The following is a 14792-nucleotide window of genomic DNA, read 5'->3' as shown; positions in this document are numbered from 1 at the left end:
CTGGAGGCTCCAGGAAGGCGCCAGCTTCCCCCGTTAAGCCCCTTTGCTCTTCTCTCCTGCCCAGCGGCCCCAGAGAACAGCAGAGGGGACAATCTCTGCCCCCAGACCGATTTCAGGGAAACTGAAGTGATGACAAAGGGAGAATCCCCTCCTTGACCCCCTTTCTCTCCTGCCGAAGCGAAGTGGGAGAGGAAAAGAGGAGGGGACCCAGGGCCATGACGGCTCAGAGCTCGAGGTCATTGGAGATGCGGGTGACGAGGGTGCGGAAGGCCAGGGCAGTGCCCGCCACGCGGCGGAAGAGCACTCCTCGCAGGCCTGGCCGGGGCAGCTGGCAGACCTCCACTTCAAAGTGGGACAGGGGCTCGGGCCCGCCCGCACCCCCGTGCAGGCAGGCCAGCAGGAACGGCTGTGGCTGGCGGCAGCGGCAGCGGGCGGCCGCCGTGGCCTGGCGCAGAGCCGCCATCAGGGCCTCGGGCGGGCGCGAGCTGGTCAGCTTCACACTCCAGGGGAATCGGAGCAGCCGGGGGGCGGTTTCCGTTTGATCCCAAGGTAGATGGCAACTGAGGTGGGAAGATATTAGGGGTTAAAGATGGGGGAGAAGAGGAAGGTAACCCACTGTTCCCACTTTGGGACAGACTCCTAGGTATCTCCTCAAAACCTCTTTTACCCCAGTGACAGAGTATCAGCTGTACCTATAGCTATCAGCTGGAGACTACATTTCCCAGCCTCCCCTGCAGCCAGGTGTGGGCTTGTCTCCAAATTCCCGGATGTGCGTGGAAGCGATGGGTGCAACTCCACAGCACCCTTTTCAAAGGAAACTGCACGCCCTGGACTCTCCTGTCCCACCTCCTGTGAGGCTGCAGCGCGAGCTAGCCCGGGCCGTGAAGATGACGGGGCTCTAGGGGTGGGGATGTAAGAGCCCTGGGAACACACTGAATGGCCTCAGGAACAGAGTGGCCCTGCCAGCCTGGCCTGGACACAGGGTTTGTGTGTGAGAGAAGTTTACTCCTGTTTGTATTTTGGGGTCTCTTTGCTATAGCAGCTCAGCTTGTCTCCTAACTGATATATCCTTCTTCTGGTAATAATCATTTTCCCTTGAAGGACCAACAACTACCTTACTCTAGACTAGGGGTTCTCACCTGGGAGCAGTACTGTCCCCCAAGGGATATTAGGAAACTTCTGGGGGCTTTTTGACTGTTAAAATGTCTTGGGATGGGAGCAATGCCAGCATTTATTAGGTTGGGCAGGAGGTTCAGGAATGATACACATTCTGCAGTGTGTGAGAAGGCCCTGCCTAACAAAGAATCTTGCCTAAAATACAAAGAGTGTTCCCCTTGAGAGGCACTGCAGATCTAGTCTTTCTGGTTTAGGTGGGGCATGAACACAAGGGTGAACACATGACTCACTTCCGGTCAATGAGAGCATGCAACCCCCGTGGTCACTGTGATTGGTTCAAAGATGAGCATACCACTAAGTATGACCAATCAGAATACTCCACCCTTCTGGTCCCAGGCATGGGTTTAGGGATGGACATGTGACCCATTTCCAGCCAATGAGATTCGGTCCTGGGACTGCTGGAGCTGCTGGGGAGGCTCTTTATTTCCACTAGGGTTTCTACAATGGCCCAGAGCTGTTGGCAACCCTTGTGCCTCATTGGATGAGAGGGGAAAGGAGGTGTGGTGTCAACAGGGGGCGGAGTGGGTTAGAGATGGGAGAGGCTGAAGTTAAAGATGGTCAAGGGATAATGCTCAGGGATGGAGGTGGAAATGAGAGGAAATCAAGGGGGCGGGGTGGGTAACAGGAGCCAGCAGAGAAGGGAGGGTCATAGGGACATTTCAGGAAGTTGGCCTTGGAGGATGAGGATGAGGCTTGGACCCCATCTAAGGGTCTGGTGAGGTACTTACACAAGTGGGGTCTGAGACAGGCAAAATGGGAGGGGCTGGTGTGGCACTCAGGGGAGGCACACGCACTCACCTTGTGACCTCAGGTCCCCCGATTCTCTCAGGTTCGTCTGTGACCCTAGGGGAGGGGAGGGGGAAAGAGTGTCTAATCTGGACATAGGGGCCCCTCCCTCAACCCACTGGTTCCAGGACTCTGGGCAGCCCCTGCCTCAGCCCTGGTCCCCCCCTGCTGTATGGAGCTGGGCTGGAGAGGGCTGGGAGTCAGGATTTGATCTCCCTCTCCATGCCCAGAAGGGGAGCCCCGTCTGAAATGGTTAGTGCAGGTTGAAGGAAGGATACTGAAGGATTTGGAAGACAAAAGAGGGGGTGGGGTGGGCAGAGACACATACCTACATATAGAAGGACACACACACGGACACACACACACACACACACACACACACACACACACACACACACACACCTCCTTCAGGCTGTATTCAAATGAAACCTCCTTAGTGAGGCCTGCCCCATTTAAAACCGCATCCTCCCTTCTCCACACCCCTGACCCCCCCTTCCTTGCTTCCTTTTTCTCCTTAGTACTTGTTACTACCTGACAGTATATATATTTTACTTAGTTATTGTTTACTGTCTGGGTCCCCTAGTAGAATGTCCTGGGCAGGGATTTTATCCCTTTTGTTCACTTTACTCTGGGCCCACGATGGTGCCAGGCACACAGTAGACACTCAAAGAATAGTAATAGTAAATATTTATAAAGCATTTTCCGAGGCAAGATTTTAAGCTCAGTCCGCGCATCACCTCGCTTAGTGATATACCTCACCGCACGACAACCCTATGAGGAAGGTACGGTTATGACTATCCCCACTTCAGGGAAGGGGAAAGTAAGGCCCAGAGAAGTTAGGTCATTTGCTTAAGGGCACTCAGAAGAGCTCGGGTCTGAACCCCAAGAGCCTGGCTCCAGAGGCCAGACTATTGTTTATTAACTGAGTGAGGAAATGAACCACCAGAGCCCCTACCCGACTCCCAGCGCCCCCTCCCGCCAGGCCCGCACACAGGTCAGACATGCAGATAGAGAGGCAGAGCCAGTGAAAGCAGAGAGGGGGAGGGGACTTACTGATCTTGGATCCCTGGGGCAGAGAGGCGCCCGAAACACAGCGGTTAGAGTTCTGCCGTTTAGAGGGATCGAGGGTAACCCTGCAGCGTGAGGAGGGAGGCGAAGGGTGACGGAGGAAGAGGAGGAGACGTGGGGATACAGAGGCAGAGTAGAGCAGAAGACAGGTTAGGCCCCGTCAGCCCCCCTATCCCGCTCCCCAGACCCCACATCCCGTGGGGCTCACCTTCGGGTCAGTTTGGAGGTCAGCTTGGTGAAGAGGTTGGTGGTGGGGCGGGGCCGCCCAGTGGGCAGGGGTGCGGCCTCATGGGCCAGTGTGGGAGAGGCGGGGGGCCCATTCTGCACGCCCCCACCTGCCCCGCCCCCTGCCCGCCTGTCCCGGACCTGGCCACCGTGGAACGTGCTGCGGACGGTGGAGCCGCGTGCCAGGCGGCTCCGCTCCCCTGATGGGGGAGCCAGGCTGTGACTGGAGGGGGAGGCGGGGGGCACCCGTGGGGTCCCCGAGCTGTGGGCAGAGAGGTACAAGTCAGGGTGGGGCCTTGAGGCAGGCCAAGCCCCCAGCCCCCTGCTTCTCCACTCGTCATTCCTGAGATCAGAAACCTCTAGCAACCTGGCGCTCAGAGACAGGGCTGCTGTGTACATTGTGCAGGCTGTGCGCTGTGCAACCCTAGTATTGTCTTACCACCTCGTCTCAACTCCTAAGTCATCCCTCCTTCAAACTATCCTTTCTTTAAACTCTGCCCCCTCCCATCTGTCCCCTATCCCAATTCTCCTCTCTCCAAACTCGGCAATTGAATAGATTCAGATACATTTTTGGATGAATCCCTTGCCATTTGCCATCCAAACCTCAGGAACCAAACCAACTGTGCAAACACTTTGCTATTATTCAATCGCGGGAAAGGAATAGATGTGAACATCAAGGGGACCTACATTCATTATGAAAACGTTTCAACAGGTGAAAAGAAAGAGGAAGGCACCCTCTCCCTAACTCTCTCAAGATGCTGTGTGGGCAGAGGTGGCTCCACTAACCCAGGACCCTCCTCTAGGCCCTCTGAGGCTCCCAGTCCTGACAGCAGGAGCCAGACCTCCAATTTCTATCCTAGGGAGCCGGGACGAGCCTGGATCTCAAAGAGGGAGCCCTGATTGGCAGATACCACTACCTCTCTCCCAGAATCCATACACCTTGTTTTACTCTTAGTGACCAAATCCCTTAGAGTATGAACATTGCACATGGCTGCCCAGCCAGATACTACATTTCCCAGCCTCCCTTGCAGCTCGGGGTGGTCATGTGACCGTGCTCTGGCCAACAGAATATAAACAGAAGTGCTTTGTACCATTTCTGGGTCATGCCTCTAAAAAGAAAGCAGTTTGCACTCCACTTTCTTTCCACCCTACTTGCTGGTTGCGAAACAGTGGTAACTGGTGCAGTGGCCTCAGATCCAGAGCCGGAGCCTCGTGTTGAGATTGGTCCTGAATCCTTGGAGGACACTGCCTCCTACCTCTGGATGGCTGCATCACAGAGGACTAAACCTCCGTCTCATCCACTGCACTCTGGGGTCTTTTCATTCCTGAATCTATAATCTAACTATACACTATCTCTCGGCCAGAACTGGGAGGCCATATGTTATAGTGATTACAAGTACAGATTCTGGAGTCAGTCTGGAATCTTTGCTCCTTGACTTACCAGCTGTGTGGCCTTGGACAAGTTACTTAAGCTATCTATGCCTCATTTCCTCAGCTGTAAAATGGAGATACCAGGATCGACCTCATAGAATTGTTAGGGGCATTCAACTAGCTAATGTACAGAGGCCTGGCACATGGTTACTGCTTGAAACATGTTGGCTGTTCTTACTTTTATTTAACAACCACAAAGAAGCTCGTACTCATCAAATGCCTTCTGTGTCTCAGACCCTGTGCCAGGTACAGGGACACACCTGATCTCCACTGGACCCCTCTAATAGGGTCTGGAGGCAGAGAACATCAGCCCCATCTTACACAGGAGGAAATGGAGGCTCAGACACCTGCCGAAGAGCTAAGAGGCAAGATTCAAACTCAGAGCTGAGGAGTCACAGAATCACTGCCCTCAACCACTCCATTACCTTGCCCCCCCCAAAGAGTAACACCTGCATCTGTTTATCAGGTGCTTCCCAGAGGGCACCTCGGCGTCATGCCTGCCAGTCCTGGTGGGCGGCAGTGTCATTATCCTGAAGCCTGCCCCACTCCCAGACTTGAACTGTGATGTGAACCAATTCATTCCCTTTTTATGCTCCAGCCAGTCTGTGCTGGTTTCCCTCACATGCCAGCTGAAAGAGACCGAACAGACTCAGGCAAAGAAGTTTGAAACCCAGCCAACCAGAGGATGTTGAAGCTGTGACAATCTGGGGCTTCTCTCCAGCTCTAAAAATGGATCATTCAAAAAAAAAAAAAAAAGAATCAACTCAGGTTCCCAAGGCTCGTAGGCAGAGAATGGGGCAGACTGCTTTCCTGGTGCTGATGACTAATTAATTAAGGGTGGAGGATTTTCAGGGGAGTCTGGGAGAGGGAGGACGTGGGTAGATTCTGCCAAGGGAAGGGCAGACACAGACTCCCCAGTCCCCATGGTACCCCCTCCCCGCATCTATCATCTGAGATCAAGGGGGCCCTGCTCACCTACACCCCACTGCCCCCTCCCTGTTGCTGCCCTCCCTCCATACCTGTTTTCTTTGCCATTTGGCAACAGGGATGGGCGCTCAGCCCCCGGGCGTTCTGTGCAAACGTAGGTGTTTCTGCGGGTCATCATGCTGGGGGGGAGGTTGTTCTGCAGGAGACAAGGCCGGGAGGAGAGTGAGGGAGCAAAGGGACACCCCTTAATCCCCCTTTACCCTCTATGGCCTCCCTCATTAGGAACGAGGCAGGGAGGACTTCCCTGGCAGTCCAGTGGTTAAGACTCCGTGCTCCCAATGCAGGGGGCCCGGGTTCGATCCCTGGTCAGGGAACTAAGATTGCGCATGCTGCAAGGCGCAGCCCAAAAATAATAATAATAAAGAAATAAATAAAAATAAAAGGAATGAGGCAGGGCCTGTGTGTGAACTGAAAGTGAGTAGGTGGTTTATTGTACTTTGGCTAAAGACATGAAGGGTTAGTGGGCCATCCCAGCAATGTAGGCTGAGAGTCATAGAAGGCCTTGGAGCTGGGAGGAGAGAAGGTCAGGGAAGGGTCCCAGGGGCAGCCTCACCCCCCTCTCCTCTCCCAGCTCTCCCCTACCTCTAGCCACGTTAAACTTTGAAAAACATACTTATTCATGCCGTGCTGTCTCTCCTCATAAAGGCCTTTGCACGTGCTGTCTTATCTGCTTGGTTATGCCTCCTGTCTTTCCCTCTGACTCACTCTTAGGTATCTTTCAGGTGTCAGTTCATCATATATCCGTGCCCTGGCCCCAGGCTGAGTCAGCTGCACTCCCTGCTACAGCCTTGATCACTCTGATTGACCACATCTGTGGTCCCCAGCCCCTACTGCACGGAGCTCTCTGAGGACAGAAATGGCATATCAGGATTCTGTTGCCTCACAAAATGTGTTGGAAAGCGATCCCTCTTTCTCCCCTCTGGAAGTCTGCCTAAGTTGGGTATTATTCCTTCTTTCAGTGTGTGGAAGACTTCCACCAGCTTAAAGCCATCTGGGTCTGGAGTTTTCTTTATGGGAAGATGTTGAGACTGTTCAGGTTTTCTATTTCTTCTCGTGTCAGTTTTGGTTAACTGTGTTTTTAAAGACATTTGTCCATTTTGTCTAAGTTGTCAAATTTATTGGCATAGAGTAGTTCCTAATGCCATCTTACTACCTTTTTATGTTAGAACAAAGTTCCCTTTTTCACTTCTGATAGTGGTAATTTTGTGTTTGCTGTATTTTTTCTTTTATTTTTTTTAATTGAAGTATAGTTGATTTACAATGTCATGTACTGTCTTTTTTATTAATTAGTCTTGCTAGGGGTCCATTGATTTTATTAATCTTTTCAAAGAATCAGACTTTGGCTTGTTGATTTTCTCTAGGGTACATCTGTTTTCTCCTTTATTGATTTCTTTTCTTCTCTTTATCATTTTCTTCCTTCTACTGCTTTTCTGGGTGCCCAGGTCGGGGGGTAATTTGCTGTTCCTTTTCTACTTTCTTAAAGTGTGGGTTTATTTCAACAATTACAACAGTTCTCATTCACTGAGTGCTTCCTGAGCCAGACACTGTGTGAAGACTGTACAAGATCCTCCCAACAACCCACGTTCTTTGATGAGCTCATTTTCACAGGGTGGAACAGTGAAGCTCAGAGAGGGGAAGTTACTTGCTCAAGGTCACACAGCTCATCAGTGTAATTCAAACTCTGGTCTATGTAGCTTCAGCGTCCTGACCACCTTCCTGTAACTTGTCTCCACCCTTGTCTCTGATGAGGAGGATATTTTGGTTCCCTTAGCTTGTATTATATTATGCTAAGGAGCTGTAGAAGCAACAAAGCTGAACGCTACATTCCCCAGAAACTCCTCTGCAGCCCAGGTTCTGGATATGAATGGGTTCTGCCAATCTTTGCACTCATGATCTGGAAGGTGGAAAAGGGGTGGCAGCCACTTTCTTGCCCCCTTTGACTTGGGCTCACACAGGCAAATCCGTGAGATGAGGGTCTTTGCTTCAGCAGGGCACCAGTGCCGGTTCTCCAGACTTCTGGGCAGCAGAGACTCTTCTTCTGGAGAATGAAGTTTCTGAGTCTTGCATTGCAGCCATGACTGTATGTTCTTGAATTCAACAGAGCTAGAGGTGGCCTCAGAGGCGGCAGCTCCCTTGGTGGGTCAATTCTGCTGTGGCAATATGTCATTCTTGTAGGTCTTGTCTATTGCCTGCCCCTCCAGCCCTTCCTACAATTGTGTAAGCACCACACCTAATTCCCCGTATTAATTCCTTCCCGTCGAAAGCACAGAGTACTTCTTTCTGACACTGAATCCTAATTTATACACTAGAATCAAGTACAAGCTTAGGCAGAGAGAGCACTCAATAAATGTCTGTTGAGTGAACGACTGAATGGATAAAACAAAGAGTCCCACGTGGTGGTCTGGGGAACAGGATGGGAAACGGCAGAGTCTGAAAAATGTGACCCAGGTGGCATCGATAGGCTGGGCCACAGATGGTGGCACCCCTGGTCCCATCCCCCAGCCCCTCCACTCACAGGGGTGCTCGTACTGTCCTTCCGCCGCTCTGGGATCTCTGCCTTGTTGGGGTTGTGGGCGCTGCTGACCATGGGGCTGGAGGGGGGCAGCCCTCGGCTCCCGCTCCCCGCGGCACTGCAGCTCGCCTTCCGGCCTGGCAGGCGCTCCTCCTTCAGCTCCGCCTCCCCTGTGCTGGTTGGGCTGCGCTTGGGGTGCAGGGGTGCAGGGGATGGGCCACCTGGTAGAGGGAGGGGACAGTTTAGGGTTGGCGTCACCTGGAAAAGCCAAAACATACTCCAGATGATCCTTAGAACCTTAGAATTCCTCACATAGGCTACAACCTTTGCATGGGCCATTCTGATAATACCTAAGTGACAACATATATACTGACCCAGAAGCTCCACATAAATGACATGACACACATACAGGTCATTCACTGCATCCTTCTTTTTTTTTTTTCAGGCCAAAAGATTGGGAACAGGCTAAATGCCCCTTAATATGGGGATAACTAAGTAAGTCAAGATATTGTCACACAATGGAATACTATGCAACTATACAAAATGTTCCAATACAGAAAGATCTTCAAGATAGATTGTGAGGTAGAAAAGGCAAGGCAAGGTATGAGGTCTACAGTGGGCTATCATGTGTATAAAAAGGGGGAAAAGGGCTTCCCTGGTGGCGCAGTGGTTGGGAGTCCGCCTGCCGATGCAGGGGACGTGGGTTCGTGCCCTGGTCTGGGAAGATCCCACATGCCGCGGAGCGGCTGGGCCCGTGAGCCATGGCCGCTGAGCCTGCACATCTGGAGCCTGTGCTCCGCAATGGGAGAGGCCGCAGCAGTGAGAGGCCTGCGTACCGCAAAAAAAAAAAAAAAAAAAAAGGGGGGAGAAGTGTTTAACTATATCTATTTATCTATACTTGTTTATAAATGAATGTTGCCCAAAGGCTATCATTTCTATTAAAAGGGGGGAATATATCTTTATAGTATATTAATATATTAATATTGTATTTATCCATCTTTATGCATTTAAAAAGTTTTCTCTTTCTCCTTCTTTTCACATCTTTCTCTTTATATATTTATATATGAATGAAACTTCTCTGAAAGAATTGATATAAAACCGGTAACGGTGGCTGTGCCTCCGAGGAAGACTGGGGGCTGCAAGATACGTGTAGGACAAAGACTTTTTTACCATCTACCCTTCCTGCGCTATCAAGTTTTGAAGGATGTGAGTGTAACAGTTTCAAAAACAAACCAAAACAAATTTTGTTCTTTAGAACATCTTGCGAATTTACAGTTTTAGAACCCGGGGGTTAAACTTGTTCTAGAACTTCAGAGAGTCAGAACTTCTGCATGTTAAATCCTCAGGAAACTTAATGCGCAAAAGTCCCAGAACCATAACAAGCTCTACAACGATGGACACAGGACACTCATAAACCATCTTCTATCCTGAGAACCCCAGAACCCAGAAGGCCTCCATGTGGGTTATTTTTAAAGGTTACCATGTTCGAACCGTAGGATGTTGGAGTCACAAGCTTCTTAGGGACTCTCTGGGCCAATCTCGCTATTTTATAGGTGGGGAAAAGGAGATCCAGGGGAGGGGAACGGCTTGACCATCCAGAACAAAGCAGGTTCTGCTCAGGACTGATGCTAAGCTTCCCTGACTCCCCTCTCCCTGTACTAGTGCCCGTCCCAGAGTAAAGAATTTCACCCCTAGAGAGAAGTAGGGCTGCAAAAATAACGGAAAGTTGGAAATCACCTTGGCAGTTCCTGAACTGTTAAACGTAGAGTTACCATATGACTCAGCAATTCCACTCCTAGGTACTTGCCCAAGAGAAATGAAAACATACATCTACACAAAAACTTGTACATGAATGTACACAGCAATGCTAGTCACAGTAACCAGAGGTGGAAACAACCCAAATGACCCTCAGTTGATGAATGGATAAACAAAATATGGTATATCCATGCAATGGAACATCATTCGGCCATAAAAAGAAATGAAGCACTGATACTGCTACGATACAGATGAACCTTGAAAACATGATGCTAAGTGAAAGAATCCAGTCACAAAAGGTCACATACTGTATGATTCCATTTTCTATGAAATGTCCAGACTAGGAAAATCTACAGAGATAGTAAATAGACTAGTAGTTGTCAGGGGCTGGAGGTTGGGCTGGATGGGAGATTTGAAATAGATGAATAAGGGTTATGGAGTTTCTTTATGGGGTACTGACAATGTTCTAAAGTTGACTGTGGTGAAGGATACACAAATCTGTGACTATACTAACGCCACTGAACTGCACACTTTCAATGTATGTGAACTATATCTCAATAAAGCTGTTGAAAAATAGTGGGGATGATTAACATTTGATGAGGGTATAGGCAAGAGACCTCTTGGAAGTTCCCACGTCTCATTTGTGGTGGTAGTGGTGGTGGGTCTATTGTCTGCAGGGGATGAGATATATGTTAGTTGCAGAATGTGGGATACAATCAGGTGTCTGCCCACTCCCTTCCCACTAGTACGTAAGGAGGAGAGGCCAGAGGGCAGGCTCTCAGCAGCCATTTTGTACAATGTGTCATCCTGTGTCCTAGTCAGGTGGATTGATCCCAACTGGACCCTGATATCAAGTGGACCAGAGAGATTCCAGCTATTATTTGAGCTGGCCTCTAAAACCGAGTTGTAAGGAGTTAAGAGACTGGGAAAAAGATAAAGCAGGATATGTAAGAAAGAAAGGAAAAAACAGACGAGCAGAGAAGAAGCAAGACACAGAGTGTCTGCTCTGGGTCTGGCTGCTTTTCCAGTTTCTAACCCCTTACTGAGCCTGACTGCCTCCAAATTTCACGCAGTGTCCCTGCCCCTTTATAAGGCACTCCTCCCTTCGCTGCAGTTGGCGCGAGCAGGTTTCTGCCGCTTGCCAGCCAGAGAGCCCTGACGTAACGCAGGTCCGAGGCCCTGGGACCAGGGAGGGCGCGTGGGGGTGTGGGGCCGTCACTCACAGAAGTCGCTGTGCCTGCGCTGGCGGTGGTAGGTGGACGAGGAGCTCCGCTGCCCTTTGCTGTGGCTGGTGCCTTTACTGGAGCTTGTTCCATTGGTGGTGTCGCTGGGCGCCCGCACCCGTGCCAGGGCCAGCCCCGGGGTGCCCCGGTCCCCACCCTCCTGCAGGAAGATGACAGATGAGGAACCTCAGCCCCTGTCCCCTCTGCCCCAGAAGTCCCCCCACCCCGGGCATCGCGCATCCCAAATGTCCCTGACGCCTTCTGACCTCAGTCTTCCTGCCCAGCAGGAGGTAGGTGGCGGTCACTTCGTTGTACTTCTGGCTGGTCAAGGCCTCTTTGATTTCTTCCCGCGTGTAGCCCATACCCACCATCACCTCTGGGAGAGGGGGATGGAGAGGAGGTTCAGTCTCCCCAGATCCTTCCCTTCCACTCGTTTCTGCATCACAGAATGCCTGCGCTTTGGCTTGTCCAGTATCCATTCCTCCTTCTGCCAGCAGCACCCTGATTTTCCTTGGAAGAACATTTCTTCCCAGCTCAGATCACCTGGCTGACTCCTGCCTGCTCCAAGCCCCAAGGGCAGGCATATAACTCAGGTCTGGACCATCAGAGTGTCCCATCCCCAAGGCCATACTGATTGGTTCAGGTTGGGCAGATGACCCAGGTATGGCCAATCAGAATGCTCCATACCCAGAGCCACAGTGATTGGTTAGGGTGGACATATGACCCAGTTCTGGCCAATAAAAGTGTCCCATCCCCAGGGTCAAATTGACTGGTTCAGGGGTAGTCAATGGGCACCACCCTAGGGCTTCTATTGGAACATTAGGAAAGTGGCTTCTCTTCCGGATGGGGTGTCCAGGCCACTAGGATATGCTGCTGTCAGCTTGCTCCTGGCGGGGAGAGCTGCCTGGGAAAGAAGCCACCACTGAGAAGATCCCTAACAACTGTCTCTGAGCACCTGGATCCAGCTGTGCCTGAAGGCTGATATACCCTGGCCTTTTCAGTTATGTGAATGAATAACACCACTATTAGGTTAAAACACATGAAATTGCTGGTATTAACAATTTTTGAGCTATTACAATGGCAATTTCACATGGTTCAACCTATTACTATTATCTGGTTTAAGCCAGAATGGCTTGGGTTTTCTGTTACTTGCAACCAGGAAGTCCTGATTAATACAGTCAGATCTGATGGTGGCCTTGGTTTCCTCAGCTGTAGAATGAAGGTTACTGGATGGTTCCTAAGGGGCTCTTCCAGGGCTAATGCTTTTGGGGTCAAATGTTCGAGGGCTCCAGGCTGAAGGAATTGGGACCAAATGGGTGGAGGGTGAGGCACGTGCCAAGGTGGGAGTTTTTCTCAAACATGCAGATTACTGATGGCTTTGACCAAACTCTTCTGGAAGTGACTGTGATTTCCTGTGTCTTAATAGTCAAAGCCAACACAAAAGCACTTATTACATGCCCGATGTAAGTGCTTTATATAAATTCATTCATTGAATATTCATAACAAACTTATGAGATAGGCCCTCTGATTATCCCGTTTTATAGATGAAAAAACAGAAGCACAGAGAGGGGAAGCCACTGGCCCTGGGTCACCCAGCTAGAAAGTAGCGGTGCAGGGACTGGAGCCCAGACTTCTCTGCTCTCCCCAATTGCCTTGCAAACTTCTGTGATGCACTAACCAAAGGGGTAGGTGCTGGGAAGCTCCTACCCCTGGCTCTGGGGCCTATGGCTCTGCTCTCCCTGACCCTCACCGATTCGCTTGGTGTCCCCGAAGTCCTCCTCGGGCTCTGTGTATGGCTTCAACTCCTCACCCTCATAGCCGATGTTGATCCATTTGTCTTTCATGATTTGCTACAGGAATCGGGAGCAGGACAGGGAAGGGGAAAGAGAGATGTCAGAAGGAACTGGGAAAAATATAGCTTCCCACCTCCCACGCAGGCCCCCGAATGGGGTTCCTGCCCTGCCCCGCCCCCACCTCCAAGGCCTAGCACCCCAGAATCAAGAGCTTCCTGAGAGCTAGCACCTCCTCGCCCTATCCCTCACCCACCCAGCTGAAGCCTCCTGAAGCCACCCTTCCTCCTCCACATCATCTGGGTCCCTGGCACCCTGTGATCATTCTAGCAGCTCATTAGCTAATTACTGGCATGTCGGGGAGTGGGCGAGGCTGTCTGGGGGGCGGTGTCAGGACGGGCCTGGGAGCCTTTTCCTGGGCTGCCTGTCTCCCCTCACCGTCCAGCAGCGGGTCGGGCACGGGAGAGGGAGGAATAGTGTCAGTCAAGGAGGCTTCAGTGGGAGGGGTGCGGGGCTGGAGGCTTAGCTTACCTCGAGAGTACAGCGTTTCGCTGGGTTCAGCACCAAAAATCTCCGCAGGATGCTCTCACAGTCTGTTGACATGTAGAAAGGGACCCGGTACTTCCCTCTGAGGACTCGCTCTCGCAGCTCCTGGGGGGATGGGGTTACTGGGGGAGGGGTCCGCCCCGCCTCCCCACCCGTTTTCATTACACACACACACACACACGCACACGCACACGCACACGCACACACACACACACACCTTTCTCCCAATCCCCCAACAAAAGTGATAGGAGCTCCAAGTCCCAGCCCTGATGCAGTGGGAAAAACCCCACCACTTTTGCCGACCTCAGTTCCAATCTGTAAAACGGGAACGTTGTCATAGATGCAGCAGTTTTCAAAAAAGTTTTTTTAAAAAGTGATATAACTTTTCACTCTGAGTTAATCTTACAGAGAGGGTGAGTTCTATAAGCCAGATAAGAGGGGAGGTGGGTCGGTGAGTCAGCCTCTGGGGCCTTAGTTTCCGTATCTGTAAACAGGGATCACAGCACTCACTCCCCAGGCCGGGGTAGGAGTGAGCCTGTAGGAGTAAATGCCTAGCACGAGTCATGTCCAGAGCAAGTACCTTTTTTTTTTTTTTTTTTGACCGTACCTCATGGATTGTGGTGTTCCAGCACCAGGGATCGAACCTGGACCCTCGGCAGTGAAAGCGCGGAGTCCTAACCACTGGACCGCCAGGGATTCCGCAAGTGTTTTTTTAAAATTAATTAAGTTTTGGCTGCATTGGGTCTTCGTTGCTGCGGGCGGGCTTTCTCTGGTTGCGGCGAGTGGGGGCTACTCTTCGTTGCAGTGCATGGGCTTCTCATTGCGGTGGCCTCTGTTGCAGAGCACGGGCTCTAGGCGTGCGGGCCTCAGCAGTTGTGGCACGTGGGCTCAGCAGTTGTGGCTCACAGGCTCTAGAGCGCAGGCTCAGTAGTTGTGGCACACGGGCTTAGTTGCTCTGTGGCATGTGGGATCCTCCCGGACCAGGGCACGAACCCGCGTCCCCTGCATTGGCAGGCGGAGTCCCAACCACTGCGCCACCAGGGAAGTACCCGCAAGTGCTTTTTTAATACTAGGTTTACAAAAGGGGAGGAGAGAGGGGCATCCTGCCCCCCATCCCCCATGGCTTTCCAAAAAGCTATGAGGCCCTGGCAGTTTCAAAGAATGAGCACTGATTTATATGCTGACTTTTTTTTTTTAAGGGCCTTTTAGGAGGGCCCTGCCAAGGTTATGAGAGAAAACATAAGTCCCACGCTCCATGGCATGGCAGTAGGGAGAGCCCCTTCCATCCTGAAT

The 14792-nt window shown here is 51.4% G+C and overlaps 1 protein-coding gene across 1 annotated transcript in view; it reads right to left on the bottom strand.

Moving 5' to 3' along the window:
- The window catches only part of MARK4 (microtubule affinity regulating kinase 4), a 28831-nt gene continuing 14039 nt past the window's right edge, over positions 1-14792 (bottom strand). Inside the window, exons 9-17 of the mRNA XM_082862011.1 lie at positions 13485-13604; positions 12914-13013; positions 11430-11539; positions 11164-11323; positions 8189-8406; positions 5706-5809; positions 3239-3517; positions 1975-2019; positions 1-560 (exon numbers count right to left, since the gene is read on the bottom strand). Coding sequence (XP_082718137.1) covers positions 224-560; positions 1975-2019; positions 3239-3517; positions 5706-5809; positions 8189-8406; positions 11164-11323; positions 11430-11539; positions 12914-13013; positions 13485-13604 — 1473 coding nt within the window. The 3' untranslated portion in view covers positions 1-223. The remainder of the gene's footprint in view (positions 561-1974; positions 2020-3238; positions 3518-5705; positions 5810-8188; positions 8407-11163; positions 11324-11429; positions 11540-12913; positions 13014-13484; positions 13605-14792) is intronic.

Source organism: Leucopleurus acutus, assembly GCF_964270905.1.
Source record: "Leucopleurus acutus genome assembly, chromosome: 20".
In the NCBI taxonomy this organism is placed as follows: Eukaryota; Metazoa; Chordata; class Mammalia; order Artiodactyla; family Delphinidae; genus Leucopleurus; species Leucopleurus acutus.
The sequence above is the reverse complement of the archived record's forward strand: the minus strand, read 5'-3'. Positions and strand labels throughout refer to the sequence as shown.